This window comes from Jatropha curcas, chromosome 11, assembly GCF_041381405.1.
Source record: "Jatropha curcas cultivar XTBG-Jc1 chromosome 11, XTBG_Jcur_1.0, whole genome shotgun sequence".
Classification (NCBI taxonomy): Eukaryota; Viridiplantae; Streptophyta; class Magnoliopsida; order Malpighiales; family Euphorbiaceae; genus Jatropha; species Jatropha curcas.
This window is the reverse complement of record NC_143161.1, coordinates 977,947-1,005,466: the sequence shown is the minus strand read 5'-3', so window position 1 is coordinate 1,005,466 and position 27,520 is coordinate 977,947. Positions and strand designations below refer to the sequence as shown.

The 27,520-nt window shown below is 33.4% G+C and overlaps 4 protein-coding genes across 5 annotated transcripts; 3 read left to right on the top strand and 1 right to left on the bottom strand.

Moving 5' to 3' along the window:
- Positions 1–2,419: 2,419 nt before the first annotated feature.
- Positions 2,420–3,939, top strand: LOC105649447 (transcription factor MYB102). The gene is made up of 3 exons (XM_012236087.4): positions 2,420–2,650; positions 2,741–2,870; positions 2,969–3,939. Exons 1-3 carry the CDS (start codon positions 2,518–2,520, stop codon positions 3,780–3,782), a joined length of 1,077 nt encoding a protein of 358 aa, XP_012091477.1. The 5' UTR covers positions 2,420–2,517; the 3' UTR covers positions 3,783–3,939.
- Positions 3,940–9,685: 5,746 nt separating this feature from the next.
- Positions 9,686–10,509, top strand: LOC105649446 (protein MOTHER of FT and TF 1-like). Its single transcript, NM_001308696.1, has 4 exons — positions 9,686–9,886; positions 9,968–10,029; positions 10,149–10,189; positions 10,286–10,509. Exons 1-4 carry the CDS (start codon positions 9,686–9,688, stop codon positions 10,507–10,509), a joined length of 528 nt encoding a protein of 175 aa, NP_001295625.1.
- A 2,642-nt stretch (positions 10,510–13,151) lies between these two features.
- LOC105649445 (Protein kinase superfamily protein) lies at positions 13,152–16,881 on the top strand. The gene is made up of 5 exons (XM_012236085.4): positions 13,152–13,416; positions 13,823–15,164; positions 15,281–15,550; positions 15,899–16,054; positions 16,299–16,881. Exons 1-5 carry the CDS (start codon positions 13,409–13,411, stop codon positions 16,416–16,418), a joined length of 1,896 nt encoding a protein of 631 aa, XP_012091475.1. The 5' UTR covers positions 13,152–13,408; the 3' UTR covers positions 16,419–16,881.
- Positions 16,882–17,570: 689 nt separating this feature from the next.
- On the bottom strand, positions 17,571–25,186 carry B160 (protein). 2 transcript variants are annotated; one of them, XR_005179073.2, is made up of 14 exons: positions 23,990–25,186; positions 23,741–23,886; positions 23,176–23,281; positions 22,949–23,081; positions 22,789–22,852; positions 21,946–22,681; positions 20,746–21,075; positions 19,752–20,291; positions 19,600–19,672; positions 19,440–19,525; positions 18,988–19,107; positions 18,837–18,904; positions 17,783–18,019; positions 17,571–17,692 (listed from the first exon to the last, which is right to left on the bottom strand). XR_005179073.2 is itself a non-coding variant. In XM_012236081.4 (13 exons), the coding sequence occupies exons 1-13, from the start codon at positions 24,677–24,679 to the stop codon at positions 17,989–17,991; spliced, it is 3,123 nt and encodes a 1,040-aa protein (XP_012091471.1). In that variant the 5' UTR covers positions 24,680–25,186; the 3' UTR covers positions 17,571–17,988. The 2 variants fall into 2 exon arrangements, 1 of the variants encoding a protein (XP_012091471.1); XM_012236081.4 differs by having other exon boundaries at positions 17,571–18,019.
- Positions 25,187–27,520: the final 2,334 nt, after the last annotated feature.

Below are 27,520 nucleotides of genomic sequence, written 5' to 3'. Positions count from 1 at the left end.
AGTTTTATTATTTTCACCTAAATGTTCAAATGAAAATACATTTTTTTCCGTTATATTTATATAAAATTATATAATTAAGAGTAAAATATATGATTAATTAGACTATATATAATAAAAAAAATAATTGCCATGTATATGCTTGTTGAAAATGAAACTTTTGAGGGTGGAAAGGAGTAGGACATAGCCTAATTTAATATTAATAAAGCTAAAAAGAGTTGTAAAAACACATTTCTTGTTGAAACTTTTCTTCCTTTCCGGCTTTCTTTTTTTCGACTTAGCTCCCTCTTTGACGCGAAGAATTTCCTGTTACTTTTAGTCGGCCATGGCCTTTTTCACTCTGTTCATATAAATTTCTAGCCTTTTCACTCTGTTCATACTTGCAGGATCAATTTGAGCCTCCCTTGAAAAATAAATTAAAAGAAAGAAGTGTTCTGAGAAATATATGTAAAAGGTTGGCTAAAAGATTATTTTTGGATTTTAGGGTGGTATCTCCAAGCAAAAAGCTATCATTAGCTAATGCTACTGTACTACAGTTTCTTGATCTGTTCCTTTGTTTTTTGTTGTTTCTTGCGTGAATTTTCTTGGTCTGTTCAGAAATGGAAAATGCAATTTCTCAATCAATTAATAATGGTGGCCATAGTCAATGAAAAGACTTTTTTGACGTTTTGCCAATTGACAGCAAATCATCAAAGCTTAATTTCACTTGTGGCTGAGATAGAAAGATAGTTGTTCTTGGTTTGCGGCTATACCATTGAAGCTAAAATTGCATTATGACTTGCAAAACAATTTAAACATATGCCAATTTGTTTTTTCTCTTACCAGGTGGCGGTGGTGGGAGAAGACTCGAACACGGACCTGTTTTGTCCAGTTGTATGAAGATTTTTTATTATTATATTAAAATTTGAACGCTAAATGTATCCAAATTAAAGATTATGACATGCAAACTGTCAATTAAGTATAATTATTAAATAATTTCTTGTAATTATCACGTTACATTTAATTTATTAATCACAAAACACAAATTGATTGAAACATCAAATTCTAGCGGTATGTTTAATATTCGTATGTTGGAAATAACAAATACTACATTAAACGAACACAGATTATAAGAAACGGTTTCTTGGATTTTTCCTTTGGTGTTTCTGACAAATTATGGTTTTCTTGAAGCAGGCATTAATGGTGTGAAACTTAGTCACATGAAAGATCAAAGGTAGGTGTACTAAATAACACATATAGAAGTCATCCAGCTGCTATATGTTATTATAAATAGTCCTTAGTGTTTGGACAATCAATCTAATCATTTTCTTTTTCTTTCTTAATTTCTGTTGACTAAAGATCAAAACTCTTGAGTCCTGACTAATTTACCAATTTCGTGAAGCATCTTGTTATTGACAAGCGCTTCATTTTTTGACAACTCTCTCGATTGGACATTTTTTGATTGTTTGTGGTTGGTAATTTCAATAACTGCGAGCAATTAAATAAAATATTCATTTCAGGTAAAATTAATAAACGTAGAAAAAAAAAACACAGTTAAATCAATAAAAATTAATTAAATATTCAAATGAATTTTACCCGTAAGATTAAGATTGGATATTCAGAACTTGTGAAAACATCCATGTAAACCAAAAAAAACAAACTTTCCGGGAAAAAAAAAATTGAACTGAATAATCCAACGAAAACCTTATCTTCAATTTTATTGGAGGAGAAGCCTTTTCATCACAATCTGCATAATAAATGTTCCTATATTTCGGCAAACACACCCAACTCTATTATTGATATCGCCAATTAAATGCTATCTCCTTATATATCAATTAATGGAAAAATAATCAAAAAATGACCCCTATTTCTATAATGAAATGCCTGAACTAACCCTGAAATGTTCGACTCAGTAATTCTAACAATAACTTATCAGGGGATAATATGGGATTTTCAAGGCGGAAAAACAAATTAAAACATTATTAATTAAATAGTAATTAAAGTTGAAGCCATGCATGAATTGAAGATGAAGAAATCGTAGAGCAAGGGTTATGTTAAATATAAAGAGGGTACGTGGCTATTCAGCGTTGGTGACAGCTAATATGAATCCAGAAAGAGAGGAGTGACACCCTTAGCCGGAAAATGATAACCATAGGCTCTAATAAATTACTAATAAGATAAAGAGGGAAAAAAAAAAAGAAAGAGAGAAAGAGAAAGAGACATGCTAATGAGCAATTATTATTTTGCATGACAAATTAGTTTTTTATTTTTATTATTTTTGAAAAATCTTAATTGTTTTAATTTCGCATTATAGACTTCCACATTTTTAAGGACACGTCGACATTTTTATAAACAGAGGACGGCACCGAATCATTTTGACTTTCTATTTGTTTCTTACCCTTCCTCTTTCGCTATTTATACAAGTACGTTGCCATACGGACCCTACATCTCTTTGTTGCAACTTGCAAACTCTTTTTCGACTCTTTATAGCTCTGAACACCTAAAGACAGTAACTTCAACAAGCTCAAGCTCTCTAAAAAAATGGGAAGAGCGCCATGTTGCGATAAAAATGGACTAAAGAAAGGACCTTGGACTCCGGAGGAAGATCAAAAGCTTATTGATTATATACAGAAACATGGATATGGAAACTGGAGAACACTACCAAAGAATGCTGGTATCTTCGCTTTTCATTTTCTGCAGTTGAAAGATTTGATCATTTTTAAAGTTTTCTCTTTCTAATTATTTTGCTTTAATGTCTTTGTAGGGCTACAAAGGTGTGGAAAGAGTTGCCGTCTTCGTTGGACTAATTATCTAAGACCTGACATCAAGAGAGGACGATTTTCTTTTGAAGAAGAGGAGACAATAATTCAGCTACACAGTATATTAGGAAACAAGTAAGCCTTTCATTATTATATTTATGTATTTGATTAAGTATATAATTTATATTGGTTTCTAAACATGTTTTTTGCTTTTTTAATTTGATAACATGTAGGTGGTCGGCCATAGCTGCTCGGTTGCCCGGAAGAACTGATAACGAAATCAAGAATTACTGGAATACACACATTAGAAAGAGACTTCTTAGAATGGGAATTGATCCAGTTACTCACAGTCCTAGGCTTGATCTTCTAGACCTGTCATCTATCTTGGGGTCATCTCTTTATGATTCTTCTCAAATGAACATCTCAAGGTTACTCGGGTTCCAGCCGATGGCTAACCCAGAACTTCTCCGGTTAGCCACATCTATTATTTCCTCTCAACGCCAAAACCAGACCTTTGTTTCTCAAAATGGTCAAGAAAATCAGCTGTGTGATAATGTTCAACTCCAAAACCAATATCAGCCGCTAATCCAATCAAACCAATTTCAAACCCAAACTCAAGAAATGCCTAACTGCACCACATTAACTACTTCTAATGCTACTATTACTCCATTTGTTCCATATATGGATCCAAACTTAGAACAATACCCATCAAATATCACCGACCTAAGCGATAACGGAATGGCTTCAAATTTAACGGAAGATCATTACTACATGGCTCTACCAAATTATAACTATTATGATCAAACAGCTATTATGGACCCATCATCTGACACAACTTCAACTTTCATTTCCAATAACAGCAACCAAAATTTTAGTTTCGCAGCAACGTCAGTATTATCGACACCTTCTTCAAGTCCAACGCCATTGAACTCAAATTCAACGTGTATCAATGGCAGTAGCAGCAATGAAGATGAGAGGGAAAGCTATTGCAGTAACATTTTGAAATTTGAAATCTCTGATATTTTGGATGTTAGCAATTTGATGTAATCTGAAGAAAGAAATGTAACTGATCAAATTAAACAAGTCTTCTTTCTTTCCTTTTTTTTTTTTTCATCTTTTCCTTTGTCTGTCCAAATTTTCTGGCTATGGATTTGTTAGCGTCGATACGTGTAAAATCTATGACTAATTAATTTTTTTTTTTAAATTTTCCTCTCCTAATTACTGTATCAGCAAGCATGATCATATCTCTTTCTTTATCTTTATTTATTGGAAGTTTCCAGCATAGTGATATCAATTTATTTAGAATTTACTTCAAATAGAAATAAAAATCAAAAAATAAATAATAGCTATCGATGACTTCTAAGTCTCTTGCCCAATAATAGTAAACAAGTTATAATCATATATTAATTTTCTCCATTAGTTCAAAGAAGTAGATAATGATTCTTCATTAAATTGATAAATAACATCTATAAAGAAAGATAAAGCAATGTAATAAGATAAAGAAGAAATCTAAGGAGGGTAAAGAATTAAAAAAAAAAAAAAAAGGAAATCTGTAATAACCATAACAAGAAAAGAAAGAAATCCATGTTGTTTCAGAGATCCCGACAGAGTCAAATTCCGGCCACCTTCCCGGCAACAATCGTCGGAGAACATGTAGCTAACACGTGTACTCGCCACCTGTAGGTTAACTGTCATTTCACTACTAATAAAGTAATAATTTGCATGGAAACTATGGTAATGGGAGACAATTTGCCTTTGACAAACAAAAAATAAAATAAAATAAAATAAAAGAAAGAAGTGATTACGTGTCTCTATCCTACAGGTAATTTATATTTTTTTTTGTAAAGAAGAGAAGCTTTTTGTTTTACTTTGCTGTTGGAAAATAATGGCGTGGGTCTTGTGCGTTTTTGTCCCTTTATTATCCTCTCACCATTAATAGCTTCTCCACAGACCCAAATAGTAATTAGGTCATGTTTTGGGCGACACGTGTATTCAATAATAGAAGGATTTGGTCCCACATTTTGAGTTCTAGAGGGTTACTGGTTGACCAGGTTTCGAGCACCGTGGGACGTATCCAGTTTGAACTTTTTCAAGTTTAAGAAGTGAGTGTTTCATCTAATCGGCGATTAATTATTTCCTTTTGGAGCCGTTCGATTTTGTCCAAAGATGGGATTGGTGGATTAATCATTAGGAGAAAGTACCGCTGTTGAGCGATATTAACCCTTTGATTGGGTAACTTGCGTAGGAAATTTTTTTTTTAAATCCTGAAATTTTAGTTTCATATTTCTTGAAAGACAACTTCCCTAAAAATATCTTTCAAAAAGTAAACATTTCGAGAAATCATCATTTTAAGATTTATATTTCTGTCAACTTTCAAATATATATATATTTATATATATAAAATAAATGACAATAAAATATTGAAGGTCTCTGTTTGTTGTTACAAAAGATAATTTCATGAACTATATAAAGGAAAGTCACTGGGAACAGTATGCAGTGCAAAGTCACTAATTATGAATGTAAAGCATAGTTTGAACATAGCATAAACTTTTTGCTAATTAATAATTTGAAAATCATACAGGTGAAAGAAACGCTGTCGCTTCAAATTAGCTAGTTTAATCATTCAAAACATACCTTTTTTTCCTAGATTTTCACTGGTATGTATTTGTTTTCAGGTAAAGAGTAATGCCAGGTTAATGTTCAAAGTCATGGAATGACTTGCAAGAAAACAAAAATGTAATCTCCAGACTGGACGTACGACAAGACCCAGGAATGGATGCCATCAAAACACATAATATATTTCGTGAAATTGCATGTGCATGTTTTCTTTTTTTTTTTTCTTTTCTTTTGTCTTTCTGTGTTTAGGCTGCGTTTTTCACATGCATGAATGAAGTTCGTAGTCAATTTGGAAACTATTAATTACTTTACCCTACAAAACTTTGATCAATCAATAAGTTTTGAAATCCATCACTTTATTATTATTATTATTATTATTATTGGGTTATAAGTTTTCAAATAAAATTTCAGGAATTATAAATATTTAAACTTATTCATAATTGTTATTGGATTGATAATTTAGTGATTAAGAGCTTCTTTTTTTTTTTTTTTTTTTTTTTTGAAGAACTTGTGTTTGATAATTTAGTGATTAAGCGATTATTTTTTACTTTAAAAGTCAAAGTAATTAATTTTGTAAATTAATAAATTTTGCATAATATACTACTCCATTTTAATTAGTCTAATTTTCTATTATGTACATTAGATCTTTAAAATTGGAACTTGAGAAAAATATTAAAAAAATAACAACGAGGGACATGGAATTAATTAAGATTCTTAGAAAATCTATAGGCCTCTCAATCATGCATGGAAATCTTAGTCAAATTCTATAAATGGGAACCAAGAATTACCAAATGCCATCACTACACTTGGCACTTATCATAAATGCCAAAAAAAAAAAAAAAAAAAAGACTTCTACTCGTACGATTCGAAGCTCCCTATCCCGTTACCGGCACATTAGGTCAAACAACCCCCAAAACCATGCATGTAAGCTCTGCGTCATTTGTACGTCGAAACAAAGAAAAAATTGGACTTTTGAGATGTATATACACATGATGCAACTGAAAATCAAGATTGTCAAAGTTTAAATACTAATTGATCAAGATTTAGATCTCGACGTGTCAAGAAATACAAGGAAGTGTATAATTATGGCGTACGGCTTATATATTTATTTATACATATGTATTTTGACTATAAGCCGACCTTTAGATAGATAGACTACACATTTCACTTTCTTGATCGACCGTCCAAAGAAAAACCTTTCCTTTTGTTTTTTGAATAAGTAAACTCCTTAAAGTGCGTTTATGTCTTCGCCGTTGTATTCCTTTTCTTTTCTTGCATGTTTTCTTTGTTTGTTTCTACGTCGATATGTTTACTTTACGTTGCATTTTCTAAACAAAATAGGGCACACAAAATGAACCAAATGGGGCCTCATGGCTTATAGCATTTCTCATTTCTATCGTGGGGCTCTGGCTATATTGACCAGCTTTTGTCTTTCTTCCCGTATTTCAAATAATTAATTAGTGAGAAAATTATATGTAATTAAGGAAATAGTCTAGGGTTATGCAACCTTAAGTTAATTATGAATGGGATAAAAAGTAAAAAGACGGTATATTTTAATGTATCAACTTTGAAATTTTTCTAGAAATTTAGTGAATCAAGTCAAGTTTATTATATGTACGCAAGCATAATCTTTGGTTGGTAAGAAAAGAAAAGGGAAAAAAAAAGAAAATGGTTCTCAAATTTTGACTTCCTTTTTTATGCTGATTAAGAGGTGTTATAAACGGTAATTTTTCATTACAAATTCATAATTGATCATTAACTCACCAACAATATTATCATTGTTACCGGAGATTTCAATTTATGATTATGTATCTGCAACCATTTAAATGATTAAATCAAACAGGGATATAAAATAAAAGATTAGGGTTTACATTAATATGTGCAAATCTATGTTTAGTGTGTCCATTGCCTTTATATATAATGCATGAACTCCTTGATGCATTGGTATTGAAATGTTAACATGGTTTATGTCTTTTTAATTAAAAATTAAGTATTTGATTATGCAATATTTGACTTTAAATCTCTTTTTATTGATGATGTGATGATGACACAAATGCATAATTTAATTATAGCTAATTTAATATAATATGATCCGGTTCAATTATCTCGAATATCTTAAATATTGCTGATTATATTAAATAATAATTTGAGAGCAACCCACTATCATCATTAATTTAAAAAAAAAAAAAAAAGATGCAATATATACATATAATTATTAATTAAAAATGATTTCAGTAGGACTCAAAGTTCCACTCTAAAGTCTTTTGATTACGAGAAATTTGAGACGATGGCCCTCCCATCCCAACTCTTGAAAAAAAATTTTCTGAAATCGAATGAAACTTTAGTCTTTGGAATTAACTTATACCTTGGACTTCAAGTAGCCTTCTGTACAACAATCTGAATTGTTTCAAGTAGGTAAAATTAATTACCCAAAGTTAAATACTAGAGCTAGTTTGTAATTAATTGTACCCTGTGATCTATGGATATATTTACTCAGAAACATGATCCGATGGCCAAGAAATTTACTACTACAATTATGCTTACAGAATTAGAATTACCCATAAATTAATCATATGTTAATGCACTTGATTTTCTTTTGTTTTCGTTAATTAGAAGTAATTAAATTACGAATGACGACAAATCTAGCTCAAAGCATACCAATTAAAGTCTAAAGAGTTTACTCCAACTTTCGGCGGGAAGATAGAAATTATGGTTTTAATTTGAACGAACATCTTATCAGTTTAATGTCATGGTCCACCACTACTGTTTCAGTCAATCCAATCCTGTAATCGATAAATAAAAAAATTAAAATTAAAAATCACGTTTCTAAATTGTAAATTAATTAATTGATTAGCTTATATTGTCGTCGAGATGCATACACCTGTCCGCTTCGTCACATCAATGGATGGTAACGTTTTAATCTGGTCCAATGTACCATTTCCAAGATTGTAAATAATTATTAGGAAATTGACTTATGTTGCTTTTTTCTGCTAGCTGTGGGGTTTTGACTTATTATGCTAAATTAAATTACAGCTAGATCCTTTGAAGGGCATTAAATTAAATTAATTTACAGAATATGGGCCTATATAACATAACTTTCCTGAATGATGATTGCGATGTGTCTATATATGGGCCTAGCAGGAACTAAAGGTTCCCGTAGTCAGATTCTCTGTTAAAGACTGAAATGATAGGCCCAACATTTCAAGGCCCGTTGGGCTTAACCCGAAAGTCGAACAGGTTCAATCACTATCATCACACGAGGCTCCAAAATTAAATTATTGTATAACCAATCAGCAACTGCCATTTTTCTTTTTTTACGGGCTACCAGAACCCGAACCATTACCTCGCTGGGTAGCTTTTCAGATTCGCTATCGCAATCAGTGGAGTGAAACGGTGCACTCCTCAATGAGAGTATTTTAATTTTTAAATGAAACAATCATTTGCCCATTTGTTCTGTTGTGCTGTTGTTTTTAAATAGTGAAATGAAATCAACTACTCAATTAGGTAGAGTTCTTCAAAGCTGCACTTTAAGTCCAAAGTCACGAACCCGCGCAGTGGAGCAGTTTAAAAATATCCAATTAAAATTACTGAAGCCGAAAGTGAAATCTACTTAAATCTCATTCGCAATTGTGTTAATTAGTTACTTTCTTCTTCCTTTTCTTTTTTCTTTTTTCATTTTTTTTTTTTTTTTTGGAATAACGTTAATTAATTACTTAGGTTAGGTACGTGATTCATCACTTTTCGGGTTTGTGTTATATTCTATAAATTTAAGTATTTTTTAATAGATTTAAATCTCTAATTTTGTAAAAAATATTTTTTAAATTCAATTATGCAAGTATTTTTCACGGATTTTAATTCTAATTTTATAAAAATTACCTATTAAATTCAAGCTTGGCTCAATACTTATTTTTTAATTAAGTTAATTTCGTTTTTACTAGTAATATCATAAATTTTCCAAGTGAAGGAAAAAAAAAGATAATTTCGTAAAAGAGCGTGAAAGTCCACAGCAAGCAATTCCACGCCGGCTTAAGTCGACGGAAACACCAAAGAAAAACACGTGTACCTCGCACTACATTTTGCACACGCTACGTGTCACCTCAGAAATATCTTATGCAACGTGTCGTCCAATTCTCACATGGTTTATTTTCCATCTTCTGAAACATACCTGATGCATCCAAAGAAAAGGCCAACACATTTTCGCTATATATTTTGTTTTCAAAGCTCGTTAGGTGACTCTTGCTGCTTCGTGTGACCCACGATACACGCTCGATCAAAAGCCCACGACAGGCATCATCTGAGTTCCTGTTCTAATCTTTAGAGCTAGCTAGCTAGCTATGGCTCGCTCTCTTGAACCACTGGTGGTTGGGAAAGTGATCGGTGAAGTTCTTGACATGTACAATCCAGTAGCTGAGTTCACTGTGCATTATGGTTCTAAGCAAGTCGCTAATGGCTGTGAAATCAAGCCTTCTGTTGCTGCTCAGAAACCACATGTCCATATTTTGGGTTCTCGTCTATCCTCCGATCTCTATACCCTGGTATTTCCTATATATATAAATATTACTCCAGTCTCCATTAATACTGATAAATCAAAACTCACCGGTTGCTAATATATATAGGTTATGGTTGATCCTGATGCTCCAAGTCCTAGCGAACCAAAATGGAGAGAGTGGCTTCTTTGGTAACTAATACTCCATTAACCTTTTTGCATGTCATTAAAGCTAATTATAACTAAAGAATAGCAATGAAGTACATATATAAGAATATCAAATGAAGGCGATCGACTTAATTTGGTTGCAGGATTGTTGTAGATATTCCAGAAGGATCCGATGCTACCAAAGGTTCTTTTGTCTTAAATTATTTGTTTTTAGTCACGGATAAATTTATTTATTAGAACTCTAAGATATGGATGGATAATTTGATGTGATATGTTGTAGGGCATGAGTTGGTGTCGTACATGGGACCTCAGCCTCCAACCGGCATTCACCGTTATGTTTTTGCGCTGTTCAAGCAGAAAGGTGCATTGATGGGAAGGATTCAACCTCCAGATGGTCGTGGCAACTTCAACACCCGCCACTTTGCTGCCCAAAGTGGACTTGGGCTTCCGGTTGCTGCTGTGTATTTTAACTCGCAGAAGGAACCGGCAGTTAAAAAACGTTAATTCTGTTTAGTTCTTTTTTTTTTTTTTTTAACACGGGATAGCAACATTGGGATTACGGTTATATGTTTACGCTGCGTCCTGTATTTGCTAGTTTTGTGCTGTTAATGCTTGTATTGTTCTGTTTTACTTTGCTTTTTGTAATTTTCCCTTCCTCTTGTTTAACCTTCGGTTAGCACTCGTGGTTTTATTTATTATGCAGGCTTTTGCTTTTTTTTTTTTTTTTTTTTTGATAAAAAGTAACTTGTGTTTCATTTCAAATTGAGAGTTTATTGTAATTAAGAATTCATTTTTAATATTCTTAATCGACTAGGAATATTATTATTGTTTGATAGAATAGAATTTCAGTTTTTGAAATGATTGAAAGGTTTTAAATAAAATAATAGTGTAACATTGTAAAATATTTTTTTGTAATACTATTTTTTCCGAAATGGTGGCCCGAAAATTCCGTTTATTTTTTAAAACTGGGGGTCCTCACGGAATTCGCAGTAACATGGTATTAGAACCTTACGATGACATAAAGCTCAATGGGCGCAACTGATAGACTTGTCCATGTCCTGGTTGGTCTCCCCGGCCCACTTTCATATACCAAGGAAGTCCATTGGGCTAATAGGGATCTTAAATTCAATAATCCGGTAATTGAATCTTGGGAGTCATTCTTTTGGGTGCTGGTTTATATTATATTGTAATAGGTTTTTTTTTTTTTTTTTTTTTTTTAAGAAAATAAAAATGGCTATATGTCAGGAAGTGTTTTGCTCTTGTTGTTGCTAATTGTTTACAATGTTTTAAAGTTCATAGGAATTAATAAAAACATTATATGCACAGTAAATGATGTTGATTTAAGTGAACATGATATTGATTTAAATGAAAATGACCGATCCTTTATAATTTGAATAAAAATGATGTTGATCTAAGTGAAAATGACTTCATTTTTTAAGAAGTGAAATGGTGTATTTGAGGGCCTAATGCGATAAAAATATATTTTATATAGAAATTTTGTATTGCAATAAGGGTTTTGTCGTTAACCCAGCGGCTGTACCTCATTTTATGTTCCTCCATTATAAAGCTGCATAAGATTTAAATTTTGAGATTAAATTGTAACAAATTTAAATTTAATATGGGCATGGATTGCTTGCCTTCAATTGAATTTATATTTATGGTAACATCACGTGATGATGGCAATAGATTATTGCTTGGTAGCTTTTATTACTTTGAATTTTCTTCTTCATCCTTCATATTCTCTACTAAATACTAACTTTTAATTGTACAAATTTGTGCCTATCGAAATTTCAGAAGCACCCATGAGTTTTATTGAATTCGGAAATAATTAAAAAGGTTTTTCTAAATTCCACTCTAATTGCATAAATTTTTTTTGAAAGTCTTTGGATCGCTCTATTATAGTAAAATTAATACATAGATTCTTCTATTTTCAAGAATTGTTTATTTCATAGATCTTTCTATTTAAAGTCTATTGATTTAGGGTCTTAATTTGAAATGGAGACATAATTTAGAGATTTATGTGTTAATTTTCATTATAATTTAGGAACCCAAAATGTACTTTAAGTAATATTATTTTTGTCTTTTCTGTAGGAATTGACGAACAAATTTAAAACTACCATAGAAATTTTTACCCCATCTAGGGGTATTTTCGTCAAAATTTGTATTTAACCACCTCCGCACCGAATATATATATAGTAATTTTATTATAATTATAATTTAAGCATTCCATAGTTAGTTCTTAAAAATAATAATAATAAAAAATCTAGTATCTATCTATCTATATAAATATATAATTTTTAAGACTTGAATGTTTACGTGACAATATATTAAAATATAAAAATGATGACATGACATTTTATTATATTCATTATAATTAATATTTTTATATTTAATAAAAATTAAATTTTCTTTATTAAATAATGAAGTTACAAACTAATAAATCTTATGGAAGATTTCATTATAATTAGTATATAATAAATATAAAGTTATTTATTAAATAATTTTTATCCTATAAAAAATTAATGGAGTTATAACAGGGTCATTGTTAATAAAAATTAATTAAATAATATAATTAAATTTTAAAAATAGAATTAAAATATTAATTTCAATTCACTAAAATTTATTTCATTAAGATTAAATATTTTTATATTTCATTTAATTTGAATATATGAGAATTTCAAAGAGAAAAAATAAATAATTAACTAAATATATTAATTTAATAACAATAATTTGCTTATAATAATTAATTGTGCTAATTAATATTTCAATTTAATATTTGAGAATTTCAAAAAGAGTGTATAATTTTACCTTCCATCCTTTAATAAAAAATACATAAGTAAATTTTTTAAATTAAAGTAACATAAATATAAATTAAAATAATTTTATTAAAAATTATATTCAATTTAATTAAAAAATAAAGATTATACAATTGGGGGATCGGTTACATGTCTAGTTAGCTTCACTATAATTTGGGTATCCAAAAATTTCCCCCTAAATTCAATGACGTGGACGCAGAAAACACCAGGCAAAAAAATGCATAGCGTAAAGCCCACGAGAGCCGAGCAAATCCAACTACCGTGGGCCCAAGAGTAATAGATCGAAGGCCCAAAGTCTTTCCCTTTAACTCTGCGTCTCCTCTTTTCTTGCGCCGTTAGCCACCTTATTTCTCCGCGAAGAAACAAATTTCGACACCAAGATCCTTAATAACGACGGATTCACAAAGCTTAAGACGGCAATTATACATACGAGAAAAAACTATACAATAGCAGAGCCGAAGCATACTGCACACAGAGAGAATCCATGAAAAGATGTTTGCAGAAGCAACAACAACAAGAGCTATAGCCATTCTTCACCTCTTGTGCACGTTAGCCTTAGCCGCCAGTACTTTCGTTTGTCGATCGCAATGTCCAGGTATATCTCTCTTTGTTGCTTAATTTATTTGGACTTTTCTTTTCTATGTTCTCATGTTTTCTCTTATTGTATGGTCTTATTGATTGTTGGAGCTTAACTTGGTTGACTCGTTCCTGTTTTCTTGGGGGAAGACTTAGTTAGGGATTTTGCTTCTGTGTATTGCAAATTAGAGCTAGTAATTATGGTTTATACTCGGTGCTCGATACATAAATGTCAATTTCAAAATTTTAGCCATTTTTGTAGGGGAATGCTCGCTAATTGCATAGTATGTTTCTTTTTGTAGAGTTTAATAGTCTATAATGGATGACTCCTGCTGTTGCAAGGATATGATATGCAGTAATTGCCAAATATATTGATCTTATTAACTTAGAATTGAATTCTGAAGCCATGTAACTGTTGGATGCAGATTTTTGATGTTTGGAAATATTAAGAGAATCGCACGGTCAATTATTTTGAATCAGGGAACTAGACAATCAGAACTGAGGAAGCATGGGACAGTAATTACATTTGGCTTAAGTTTACCCCAATATAGATATTATGCACATTATAGGTTTTCAAGCGGAGGACATTCTTCTCTTGGATTCCCTGGTGTCAAGGGGCATGTTTCCCAGGGTTATTTTTCTAGGAATTACTCTGTTGTCTCAGCAAGTAATGCAGTGGCACATCATGCTCAACTTGCTTGGAAAAGGCTTTTCAGAAAGGGTTCTTCAAGTGACCGTTCTTTCCCCCACATAAGCAGGATTGCTCAAGCAGTCAGCTTGGCTCTAACACGATCCCCCTTAGTGGTTCCTGGTGCTTTTGCACTCACATGTGGACCGGCAGTATGGGCACAGAGAACATTGGCAGCAACAGACTACTACCAGTCACCAAATTCTTTGTACATGCATGCCCAAGATGGACGTGCTTTCGTGACCTCATTAGTGCTGTCTGCTGTGGAAGGTCTTGTTTTGCTAGTGAGAGCTATCTATTTGGCCATTTTGTTCTCACCCAGCTTAATAATGGCACCATTTGCGGATTGTTGTGGTCCACGATTTAGGAAAATGTGGCTTCAGGTTGTTCATCGGACTCTGGAGAAAGCAGGTCCAGCATTCATAAAATGGGGTCAGTGGGCAGCTACTCGGCCAGATCTTTTTCCTAGAGATTTATGCACAAAGCTTTCAGAGCTACACACCAGAGCTCCTGAACATAGCTTTGCCTACACTAGAAAAACTATTGAAAGAGCATTTGGTCGCAAGCTCTCAGAGATTTTTGAGGGTTTTGAAGAGGTTCCTGTTGCATCTGGAAGTATTGCTCAAGTGCATCGAGCGTCTTTGAGATTTCGATACCCTGGTCAAAAACAGGCGAAGCCTATTGTAGTTGCTGTAAAAGTTAGGCATCCTGGTGTTGGTGAATCAATTAGAAGAGATTTTGAGATTATAAACTTCGTAGCTAAAGCATCAAGGTTCATTCCAACTTTGAATTGGTTGAGGTTGGACGAGAGTGTGCAGCAGTTTGCAGTTTTCATGATGTCTCAAGTTGACCTGGCTAGGGAAGCTGCACATTTGAGCCGCTTTATTTATAACTTCCGTAGATGGAAGGATGTATCTTTTCCAAAGCCTGTATACCCACTAGTGCACCCTGCTGTTTTAGTAGAAACTTATGAGCAAGGGGAATGTGTCTCACACTATGTTGATGACATGGAAGGACATGATCGGATTAAAACTAAACTTGCTCACATTGGGACTCATGCGCTTCTGAAAATGCTTTTGGTAATACTTTTTCACATTTCTTTCATGATGCAGTGCTAATATGTCCTTTCATTTCATTGCTTCTCAGCTATACATTTAATATTTCAGCTCGTAAAAGGTAGTATTTCTTCTTTCAGGTGGACAACTTTATTCATGCAGACATGCATCCTGGGAACATCCTTGTTAGGGTGTCTCAGAACAAGTCTTCTCGGAAAGGGCTCTTTAAATCAAAGCCCCATGTCATTTTCCTTGACGTTGGTATGACTGCTGAACTTTCCAAGAGTGATCGAATAAATTTACTTGAATTTTTTAAGGCTGTTGCCCGTCGAGATGGTCGTACTGCAGCAGAATGCACACTGAGATTGTCAAAGCAACAAAATTGCCCAAATCCAAAAGCTTTTATTGAGGTAAGATATGTGGCACTTGGTTCCTTTACTAGGATTAATTGTGTCAAGAATGCATGGGTTTGTTTCTCTATCAGGGTGGAACTTTATGTTTGTTGTGGTACAATTTGGAAGATAGTTTAGCCTTTAAGCAAAATATCGACATGTCCTGAGCCTAAGATCTGCTGACAACCTTTTATTCCTTTAGTGAAATGAGTGGAGTCAAGCAATTAACCCTTTCAAATTTGAGTTTTTAAATTGACTATTATGTTTCTTAGCAGAGTCAAGACTGTTGGAATCTCTCCCCCTTGTTTTTTTGTAGAAGAAATCTATTCCTTCAGAGTTATAATATCTGATGACTTGTTCTGACAGGAAGTAGAAGAGGCATTCACTTTTTGGGGTACTCCTGAGGGTGATTTAATTCATCCTGCCGAGTGCATGCAAGAATTACTTGAGAAAGTCAGGCGCCATAAAGTCAATGTTGATGGAAATGTTTGCACTGTAATGGTCACAACTTTAGTTCTTGAGGTAAATTCATTCTTCCTGGTGACGTTATGTTTTTAGGATGAGGACGACACAGCCAATTGAACTTAGATTATAACTATTGTTACTTTAACGTTGTTTACCTACTGGCTGGCCAAAGTGCGACCAACTAATTGTGTAGGAGAAAAGAGGTCTATGCTTCAAGACATAGGCCATACATTAATTTCGGTTTTTAGTAATCCAGTGTTACTCAGATCTTTACTTTTTGGTGGCGATTCAAACTATGTAGGGCTGGCAGCGGAAATTGGATCCTGGATACAATGTAATGCACACACTACAAACGCTGCTTCTCCGAGCTGACTGGGCAAAGTCTCTTTCCTACACAATTGATGGGCTGATGGCACCTTGAGAAGGTTATGTTATGGTGCTGTTCCTAAGAAAACAATTTTGACAGTGCTAAGATCAAAAAATTATACCAGTTCCAAGAAATAACAAGAGTTTTGGTACCCCGAGAAATTTGGACATTTTTATTTTCGCCTGCAAAATTTTGTCCTGTATTTATTTATTCTTGTTGATTTTCCATGTAGGATTACTCACACATCTTAGCATGTCAATTTGCAAGCAAAAATGTGATAAGGAAGAGGTTTATCGTAACATTCTCTGCCATTTTTTTTCCTTTCTCCCCTTCAATTGGTATTACCACACAAGGAAAAAAAAAAAAAAAAAACCCATGAATGTTAATTGTAGATTTTAAATTTTGTTTTTTTTTTTTATAAAATTTCACTTGTATTCCTCTGTAACTTTAGTTTTTTTAACATAACTATGAGAATAGTAGAATTGGGTAAAGCTTGGTACAGGTTCATATTGGATCATTTCAATGGTATGTTTTTGAGCTATGTAAATGGCCATCTTTTGTAGCCCTTAATTATTGTAAACTATAACTCTTTTTGGATGCCTTAACTTTTGTATTCTATTTAAATGATGCTTATTGGTATCATATCATTGAGCATTGGAAGAACATAGTTCCTATACTCCAAAGTTGAATTTGTGCTGCCTTTTCTATTTTCAACACTATATGGTTAGCTGGAATTACACGAGCAAGGGAGCAAGAAGCCGGTTCTTGGGATTCATAGATTCGGCAGTTGGTGCTTGTTTTCCTATGAAATTGTTCACTTGATATGATAAATAAATACTCTTAATCTTGATTTATAAAGAGGCATTATTGGATCTGGCACAGAAATCAACAATTTTTTGCAATTTGCTCTTAACCTTTTCTTTGTTATAAAAATTTATTTATAAATTACAAGTGATATTTTATTCATATCCAATTCTGTATATTTCGTTTCAATCCACTTAATCAGTGTTTAGATTTGAATTTGAGTTTGATTAAAATACATCATTTAGATTATGAAATATTTATGGATTTAGCTTTAAATGAAATTCATATCAAATTTTATTAACTTAAATATCAAGTATCTCAAATTATTTTAAATGTGTGTTTCATTTTAACTATAGTACATAAAATTTAATTTCTACAAGTAAAATGAACATAAACGCAGAATTTTATGAAATTCGTTTGAAATTCTAACAGGTCCTATTTAGGTAAATCAATCCTCACATCAGATTTGCAAGCCATGGCCACACTTCAGCCTACAGCGAACCCTTCAAAAGCTAACCATTTTACTGTACAGAGACGGAAAAATAATAAATAAACAAATGTCCATCCGGCGTCTTTTATTATGTACAACCAATTCATTGATCACAATTACGTACAAAAGTAGCAGAAGGGTGAATGAATGCTAATCTGTCTGCAGAAATCGGCTTTTTGTTACTGCTGATATGATATGATATGATATGAGGGGATGTATCAAAATTTCTGCATGCAATGCATGCTATAGCGGAGATCAATGTTCTGCACCAATATAATCAATAAAATGAGCTTAAGTGACAGGAAATTATATCCATTGTGTTACCATTCCTCACTGTCGATCATTGAGCTCAGCACTGGTCCTGCAATTATGTAGAGTAATATAAATTTATTGATGCATAAAATTCTTAAAAGACCATCAATGAAACATGTTAAATTGATTGATACAACCATCTATATTATATTACAGGTCAATTAAAGAGCACTAGAATCAGATTTTTTAAAAAAAAAAATCATATAAATTACGCTTCAAACATGGCGGGTCAGTTCTGTGTAGCTCTAGTCAAAGAATAAATAGGCAGCTACAAACATATTTATACTGGCTTTTTTTGTGGAAACTTCAATATCAATGCACGTAGAAGGCGCTAACTTTGATTCCTCTGGACATCTTAGTGGCAGTCAGACAGATCTCTGCAAACTTCTCAAGTATGGATAATAAATACAAGTAACAATGTGAGTGGTCTAACCCCCCACCACCCCCCCACCCGCCGCCGCTGCCGTAACAACCAAATACTAAACAATGTTCATGTGCTCTGTTGTAACCGAGAGACTCTTGGCCACATTTTCAATTGTTATTTTCGGCCCTTCTAGAAAACATAATAAAAACCTACACGTCATTCGTACACAACCACAAAACAGCGAGGTAGCCCTCCCACCCCCTTTAGCCAAATGGATTCAACCAACGTATCTACATGAAATCTTCTGATTGCATATACTATAGATATTTTCATTAAAAATAATAATAAAAAAATGATGACCGACATGCTCCTACTATCGCAACTCAGATACGAATTTTGTTATAGTGTCGCTGGATGTTTCTATTATTTGAAAAGTAATACAAGTTGGAGCTTAATAGAGAAGCAACAACAGGAACTTGTATATTTCAATGGAGTCACTTACTCAGCACATGTAAGCTCACGGATTTCTTTGATTGCTTTGCTAATACTATGAAGGGCCATTTTCTTCACCTGATTTTGCAACAAAAACAAAGCCTTATTCAGCACATGGACAACCATGAAGAATGATCATGCAACAGTCAAGTGTAATCTACCTCTAGACTATCTACTTTGGCTTTATGGTTCTCTGGGAGCAGACGGAGTTCATCAATCAACTGAATGCATTCAGTAACATTTTCAGGCGAGACAAAGTCCAAAACGATGTTAACGCATGACTGCAGTTTGCATAACACAACAGAGGAAAAAAATTAATAAGCATTATAGCAAAGGAAGTTCTTGATTGCAAATGAAGTTTTTCCATTCAACTTATATCTTGAAGTAAACTTTTAACACCAAGTACAAAACTAAAACTTCAGACCAAAAAGGAAGTGGAAGTTAACCAAATTAACGAAGGCCCAAAAGAAATTGTGGAAACATATGTAAAATCAATTGGCATGAATTATGAAATTGCTAACAGTTGAGACCTATAAAACAATTGAAGAACATTGTGGAATGATCAACTGGACAAGTACTTTTAATTGTTCATTTCATAGTTTCCATGGATTACCTTAATATTCGTAACTTGGTATGGGCAGCCAGCAGGAATGATGACAGCTTCTCCGACATGTTGCTCAAAAGTCCATGGCTCAATTTCTAGAAGGAATGGCAGGTCAAGAAGTAACAAAGGGTTTTACATGACTATATGAACAAATAAAAGTGATACTTACTGAATTCCTCCTTAAGCCTCGTTTTGTGAGTTGTATCAAGGAAAAAGTTCTGATCAAGTATTGGATGGCCCATCTAAATAGATAAAAGTAAATCGTCATGGACTTGGACATACTAATACAGTCCAACATCTTCTTCAGGAATCAGGACTTACATGTTTTTGAAAGCGATATGTTTGAGTGAACTCGTTAGAGTGCCTTCTAAGGTATTCAACAAGCTTTGGAACATCCTGTCTCCGGAAGACATCCCACTGGGCACCACAAGTGTCTGCAAGTTTTTGCTTTCCAAAATTATTAAAACCCTCTGTATGCTTCCCAGAAAACTTCTGATTTTCAGATGTCCTGGAGCTTTTCACAGGCCCAAAGAAAAATTTTGAGACTTCAGTGTCGGTATCGGTATCAGAATCAGAATCAGAATTATGATCTCCATCAAGGTACATGTCTCTACTTTTGAGACTTAAGCTCCGTGCTTCATGACTAGCAGCAGAAAACCACGATACCCGAGCAACTTTCTTGTGCAAAGTCATTTCTTCCGTGATCATATCATGCAATCCTACTTCTTCCAAATTTTGTCCATCTAATGGTGCTGCTCCACTTGCTTCATTTTGTTCCTTGTGTTTCCTCATTAACTTTCTAATATAATTAAGTTGTTCTGCAGATACAGGGGCATCAGTTGTATGTGCCAGAATATTTACCTGAAATCAGAAAGATAAAAACCGAATACCAAAGACCAGTAAGGTTTTGTTCTTCACTGAATATGATGACCAAAAAGTGTACATTAATGGGTTATAAACAAGAAGGAAAAACATGCAAGTGGTAAACTTGATAACAGAAAAATGACTTCTTGAAGCAAACTAAATGATTCGACTTCATAGAAATTGAAGTTACTTTTCAGACTACAACTATTGCATAAACAAACATTTTGAATTCCCCAGACAAAGGTGCATGTGAGCAAAGTGGAGCCCGTGCTAATAGCTCACTCCATATTTGGAAGTTATTGCTCTTAACATTATCTTGCACGATTGTGCCAAAGAGAGAATTTTCATTCTGAGGAAAATAAATTGAATACTACTGCATTGAGTCCAAAGTTTTAAGCAAAGTTCACAAAGCAAATTTGATTTCAATGTAGATAAACAGACCAAAACTTACCAAATCATATGAATCATAACGCAATTTTGTCACAGAATCAGCCTGTACAAGATTCTCACCACTACTGTAAGAGATATAGACACATGGGCCAAGGTCAGGCTTTGATATTTCCTTTGGCAATTCTGCAGCAATGTTTAAAACACCAGAAATAGGATCCATGTATTCTGTGATTGGTAGAGCATGAAGGATTTCAGAATAATGAGCTGGAAAATGTTCTTGAAATAAATGAGAAGAAAGCCAGCCTTTCAATTTTAGCCTTTCATGCCACATGTTGGCATGTTTTGGGCCCTTAAAAGACCCCATAAACAATTGCTTGATACCAATTTCCACCTGCCATGCGAAATTAAAAAAAAAATGTTAATATTCAGAATTGAAGTTGTTTTCAAATTTTATGATGTAATAAACCTTGTGTCAGGAAATTGAAAACACATATAAAAATTTCCAGTTTTAGAAAGGTAGAGAAATAAAGAACAATGTGGTAAATAGCAAACACAGAAGCTTCAGCTCTGAAAGAGGTATTTATGGGATGCAATATTATCTCATCCTTCCTAATGAGTAGCTATCAGCTTTCATTGAAAAAAATAAAATATTAACAGATAGTGAAAAGTTTATGTTACTGTCAAAATATAATTAAGAAGTGCACCAAAAATTGCAACTTGAAAAAACGATAAATGGTATTCTCCTGAAGGTGGGAGTGAAAAGACCAGAAAAATATACATGCTTCATCATGTTACAAGAGCATGCAACCTCAGCCAAGCAGATTCAATTTTTTCCCTATTGTGGGCAAAGCAACATTTTGTGCAGTTGCTTGGAGCAATTACCAACCAGAAAGCCATCACAGAGGCAAAGATACTTAGAGAAAGATTGTATCCTGGATTCTTTAGCATCCTCTGGAAAGGGCAGGCTAAATATCTTTGCAAGGGAACCTTCAAATCACAATTCATAGTTATATTCCTACTTTTGAGGGAAAATAAAGTATCTTCAACTAATAACAGTAAGGACTCCTAGAAGGATGCATACACAGCTTTAAACTCCTGAACTTAAATGATTAAGTCAAATGTTACAATCCACAAATCAAGCCATCCATTACAAAATGAACAAGTTGAGAGAGAGAGAGTTATAGGATTTGCTAATCCTTTGAAACTAACATTTAAACAAGTAAACTGCATGTTAAGATGGAATGTGACTAAAATAGCTAACCTCAAACCAGTCTAAGCAATCAGCAGCTTGCTCGTTCTCAGACTTGGCCGCATTATTCTTAAGATAAGTACAGAACATGACTATTGGGTCCCAACTCAGATCAGATGTACCAAGCACATTACGAACTACTACCGGTTGGCCTTTGCCCCAATGCTTCTGAAAGTGTTCCAGGTTATCGCTATGAATGTCCAAAACAGTAGGATAATAAAGAAAGTTATCATTGGAATCTTCCCTTATAGCTGCTTCCTGAAGCTGCATAATCCCATTAACTTCACAATCCATCCCAAGGCATAATGAGCACGGTGAAACAATATCCAAGGTTTCTGGCAACTCATAGCAACCAACTATTTCCTCAGCACTTGTTTCCAGTTCTTTGGTCCAACTTGAGGGGAAAACAGAACTTAAACCAAGGAGACTATCACCACAGCCACCAAACTCTGGAGGGGGACAAGGTATACCACCATTACCGTCAGGAACTTTCCAATTAGGCAATAACATAGAAGAATCAAAATATTTACTGCCATAATTCCGCTTAGAGAAGCATACTGATTTCATCTCTGAAAGTTGATTTCCAGATGTACAAGCTTTCCTTCTGCTAGGGCATTTGCAGAGAAGGGATTTAACACTCGCAGGTAATTTCCCTTGAAAAATATCCTGACAACAACTTAAGCAAAGTGTATAGGAACAACTGGCGCAGCTTCTATGGAGATCCACAATGGAAGTGTCACAACTATTGCTGCTCCAGGAGTAGAATCATGCAGCAGAGAGCAATGGAAAAAAAAAAAAAAAATAAAAATAGAGCATAGGCAAAGACATTGAAGCTTTCAGAAAGGGAGGACATACCAGAAAAATTCCTTATTGCAGTTGACTTCAGTCTGCTGGATTTGAACATCAGAGGGTTTCTCGCCTGTTACAGACTGAAGAACATCAGAAGAAAGATCCCCTGTGGATTAGTAGCGAAGGTTAATTTCAGAAGATCAAAGAGCAGAACCATCATATTTACCTTTTATTTTTGCCTCTATTTCTAGCTCAATGCTCTGATCTTCCATTATTTGTTTCAGGACAGGAAGAAGCATACAGATCAGATAATGAAAATGTAAAACTTTGTTGACTTTACTGTTGTCCTTGGAGAAGTCCTGAACAATATTTTTAACATAAGTTTAAACATCCTGATTGAGCATAAAATAGCCAACAAACTGGTTGATTATTTAGTCAAATTCGAAATCAGACCTTACATTCGATGTCCCTACATCGAATTGCTGAGCAGACCTTACAGCAACAAGTTCCACGACAAACTGGACACGCTATCTTAACTTCTTCTAGCATATCAAAATACCTAAATTCATTTGAACATCAAGAATTAGTAATCATCTAATCCCCCAATCAAATGTCTTTAAGAATTAGTAAACAGCAGTTGGCTTAACGCATTCAAAATTCATTCCAAAACCATTATTGGGTTAAGCAACAGTCTAATACATTTTTACAATATGCCACGGACAGATAATTAGAGATTCATGTATCTATAGTTTTTAACCAATTAGATTCTGATGCCTATGCTAACCACACCTTCTTGCTTTCTTTCTGTCTTTTCATAATTCCTTGAATAGCATTTGTCAATCAACTTACAGCTCTAAGTGTGTCAAAAATGTAGCCTTTTTATCTCTTAATACCATTCTGACAAACCATGTTAATATAATAATATTTGAACTATAGGATAACGACAATTAACAGAACAAATAACCGGCGAAATAGAGAATTGGAAGCAATTTAAATAAATTGATGTTGAAAAACCTACTGGTCTTTGATGCAGTCCATGCAATAGAATTGTTTTCTACAACTAGAACACCTTATTAAAGTCTTCAATCCACTTCTCCTACACCAATGACACTTTTTCCTCTTTCCCCTCCTCAATTTCAACATGTCCTTCTTGAAAGGCACAACCTTTGGATTGAATTAACACAAAAAACAAATACAATTAATCAAAATTCAAGATAAACAGAAAGGGCAAAGTAAAGAAATTCTGGAAGGCTAATGCAAAAACAACCTGTAATGTACCAATTGGCATTGGCTCAATGTTCTTAGACCGAAACCGCCTTCTAGTAACCGCACTGAAATCAGCAGCTCCAATTTTGATATCACAAGGCGTAGAAGAAGAAGCGGCAGCTACATTGCCAAAATGTTTCGCAGGGGATATTGCCATTAACCCATTAGGTAAATCTCTCATTAACTCTCCCTCACTATTACTACTATCGACATCGTTATCATTTTCACTATTAATTTCCTGTACAACAACTTTCTTCTTCTTCTTCTTTTTCTTCTTCTTTCTCTTCTCTACTTCTCTTCTCAACACCATTCTTATTAGCTCCAACTGCAAATCCCCTCTCTTTAGTCTCATCTTCTTCACAGCCTCGTCAAGCGCTTCAGATTCGCCAATCGATTTCTTTCTCTTCATAGGCTTCGCCAATTTCACCAATCTCGACAATTTTTCCCCTTTATGTGCCCTAATTTCGCCATTGATGGGAGTTGAATCCGCATTGGCAGTTGATTTCTTCTTGTATTTCCTTTGCAGTTTCAGTGACTCGGGTACTTTCCTCTTATACTGTCTATGGCGGCCTTGGAGATGGTGAATTTCGCAGAGCTTCTTGTCGTCCATCACTCTCCTGTTGCACCGCCATTGCCTGCCGTCCGTCCTCTTGCACCGGAGATGGTCAGGCAGAGGCTCATTTTCTTCCATTATCCAAGAAAGATTTTAACTTTCCGGTAAAATTTTCGCAACTTTTCTCGGGAAAGTGACAGAAACTGGAACTTGTTTGAAAGAAAACAGACGATAGAGCGACTGAAGTAAAGAACTGAAGGGTTTTAGAGAGGGCATTTATGGTAGGGAGTGGTTATAGAGAGAAAAATAGGTGGCAGAAAGGTGTAATTTTTGGGCAAAAGAGAGTCCAATTTGGTCTCGAAATCTTCAAGATGGTCACGATCGATGATTTAAGGGATTGCGGGACTCTCTTTCTCTCTCTCAGATTATAAGAAGCGTTATCTTGTGAACTGAGACTGTGTCAAGGAATCTTTTGGAGAATGCAAAATTTGCCCTTTCCTTTTTCTTTTGGACTTAAAACAAAAGATATCTATCTGCAGTGACACATTGCCTTACCTCTGCAGCTATTTGTAATCATATCTCATTAATTCCTTATGTGAAATTTCTCTGTTCATTTGGTAAGAATTTGATGCCTTTAGCGTTTCAGAATGTAATAATTTTAGCAGCTTTTATTTGATGCAATTGCAGGTTTAGCATTTTCATTTCTGCTACTGATAAAAGTGAAACATTTTGTATTTTTTCATGTTCTGTCATTTATTTTTATCTTCTTTTCTTCGAGATTTTTGCTGTTTTTTCTTGAGAAAATCTTCACAACCTAAAAGTCTGCTCTTGGTTGGTTAGTTAGTTGTGGCCTGAATTAAGCAGATAAGGCTCTGCATTTTTTTTTTTTAACAGATAATTTACCAACCACAACGCTGACCTTGTATGAAAAGAAAATGTTCTGCGATATTTAGAAGTATGATTTTGTATTAGTTAAAATGAACTTTTACAGTGATTCAATAATATTTTTTCACAAAACTTTGTGATGTGATTTTTATTTCACTTTCTACTTTCTAGCAGTGGCATTTCATTTTATAGGAAATAAATATGAATAGGCAAGTCAGGTCATGCCACGACACCTTCCGGTTTTAAAGTTAATGTAAATCTTTGAATTTCAGTATCAAACTGGTAGATCATTGTTTTAAAAGCATAAAATTGGTACCCAAAAATTCCAAGTTACTAACTGGTAAAATGAAGTTAGTTTTTGTCTGTCTGCCATTCCAACGCCAAAAAAGTTTATTGAAAGAAAACAAACTGACATGGTGACAAAAATTGGTAAAAATATGAAAAATAAAATACATACATATGTTGCCAGACCTGTGAAAATTTATTTTCTTTCTGATCAAACCAGAACTTAATTTGTAGATATTGCATTGTTTGTTCCAGAAAAGTGTAAAAACATGATTGAGTGCAGCGTTGGTGAAATCAAATTGACCAACCAACCGAGAATTCATCAACGCTGCACTCAATGATGTTTCTGCAATCTGGGATCCTCTCCAATGCTTCCTTCAATAATACAAATTCAATTAAAGCATCTTTACATATTTATATGTAGTAAATAAAACATACATATTAGTTGAATTGTACTGCAGCAACAATTCAACAAACGATTCTCTTTGCACTTGTACTACCATTCCATTCATTCTTTAAAAAAATGCATTTGAAAATTAGAAAAGATGGGATCTGTACTGCTTTCAAATTGCGTGTACTGAAACTTTGTACTACATTTGTTCCCTTCTCTTCTATTTCCATGTATTTTTGGTCTAACAAGATCCGATCCGATCCAATCCGATCGATCCAGTCCGGACCGGTCCACATATGTGGTAATTTTAAGGTTAGAAGCATATTACTTGATGCTGACTGTTTCTGTATTAGACGCTTAATTAATTTTTCCATTACAAATTTAGCGCTCGTCGGAAAGCAATTTGACCTTGATTTCTTTCCGACAAGAAAAGGATTTCCCCATTGGGCTTTCTTTTCACTTCTACGAAAATCCACTAGAAGATGGAACAAATCTTTCATGTAAGCCCAATCTCTTTTTCATTCCGTTGACGTAGCAGGGCCCATATACACCGAGTTAATTCCTTTTTCATTTTCTTTTTTTTTTTTTAAGAATTCTTTTAGCTTTGTCTTTTCAGGAGATGGAAAAACAAATTTTGAAATTTATAATCATCAAATAATTAAGAGTCACTTAAAATAAATTTAATATAAAACACCAGAATGATGTAAAATAATAAATAATTAATTATTGCAAATTACTATTTATTAGTTCAAGTTTAAATATATATGAGATTCAAAATAAATTTTCTTTTGAAGAAAATAGATAATAAAAATAAGAAACGGATGATTAAAATTTTTATTAAAACAAAACGTATTATGGAAAAAAATAATTGCTTGTCCTGCAAGGTACGTAAGGCATATTATGCTATCGTTATTCATCATTGTAAAGTCAATATAATATTTAGATTGTGTGTGGAGCATACTAATACACAACTTGAAGGAAATGGCTTCCTTTGCTTTGCAGTTTGTAGTATTAAAAGATTAACGAAAAATGAAATAATATTAATTTGGATTACCTTCGATCATGTTTTCCATCTTCTTGTGCAGAAATGGAAAATTATCATATTTATCAGATTACTATTTCTGACAAAAATTTCAAGAATAATATTTGCTAAAAGCCAATGTGAATTGGCAAATATATAAATATAAATTTGCCAATAAATTCAATAATTACCTTTTCACATTCTCTAATGGAATTGCAGTTTCAAAAAAATTCGTTCTAACCATCTTTATGTTTATCTGATATATAAACCATGTGAAAATATGATTCTAATGAAATATCATGCTCAGAATAATATTTATTGAAGACGTGCTTTAAAATTCATTTTGCAATACATTGGCAATAATTACAATTGCATTTTATATCATTCATTAGATTAT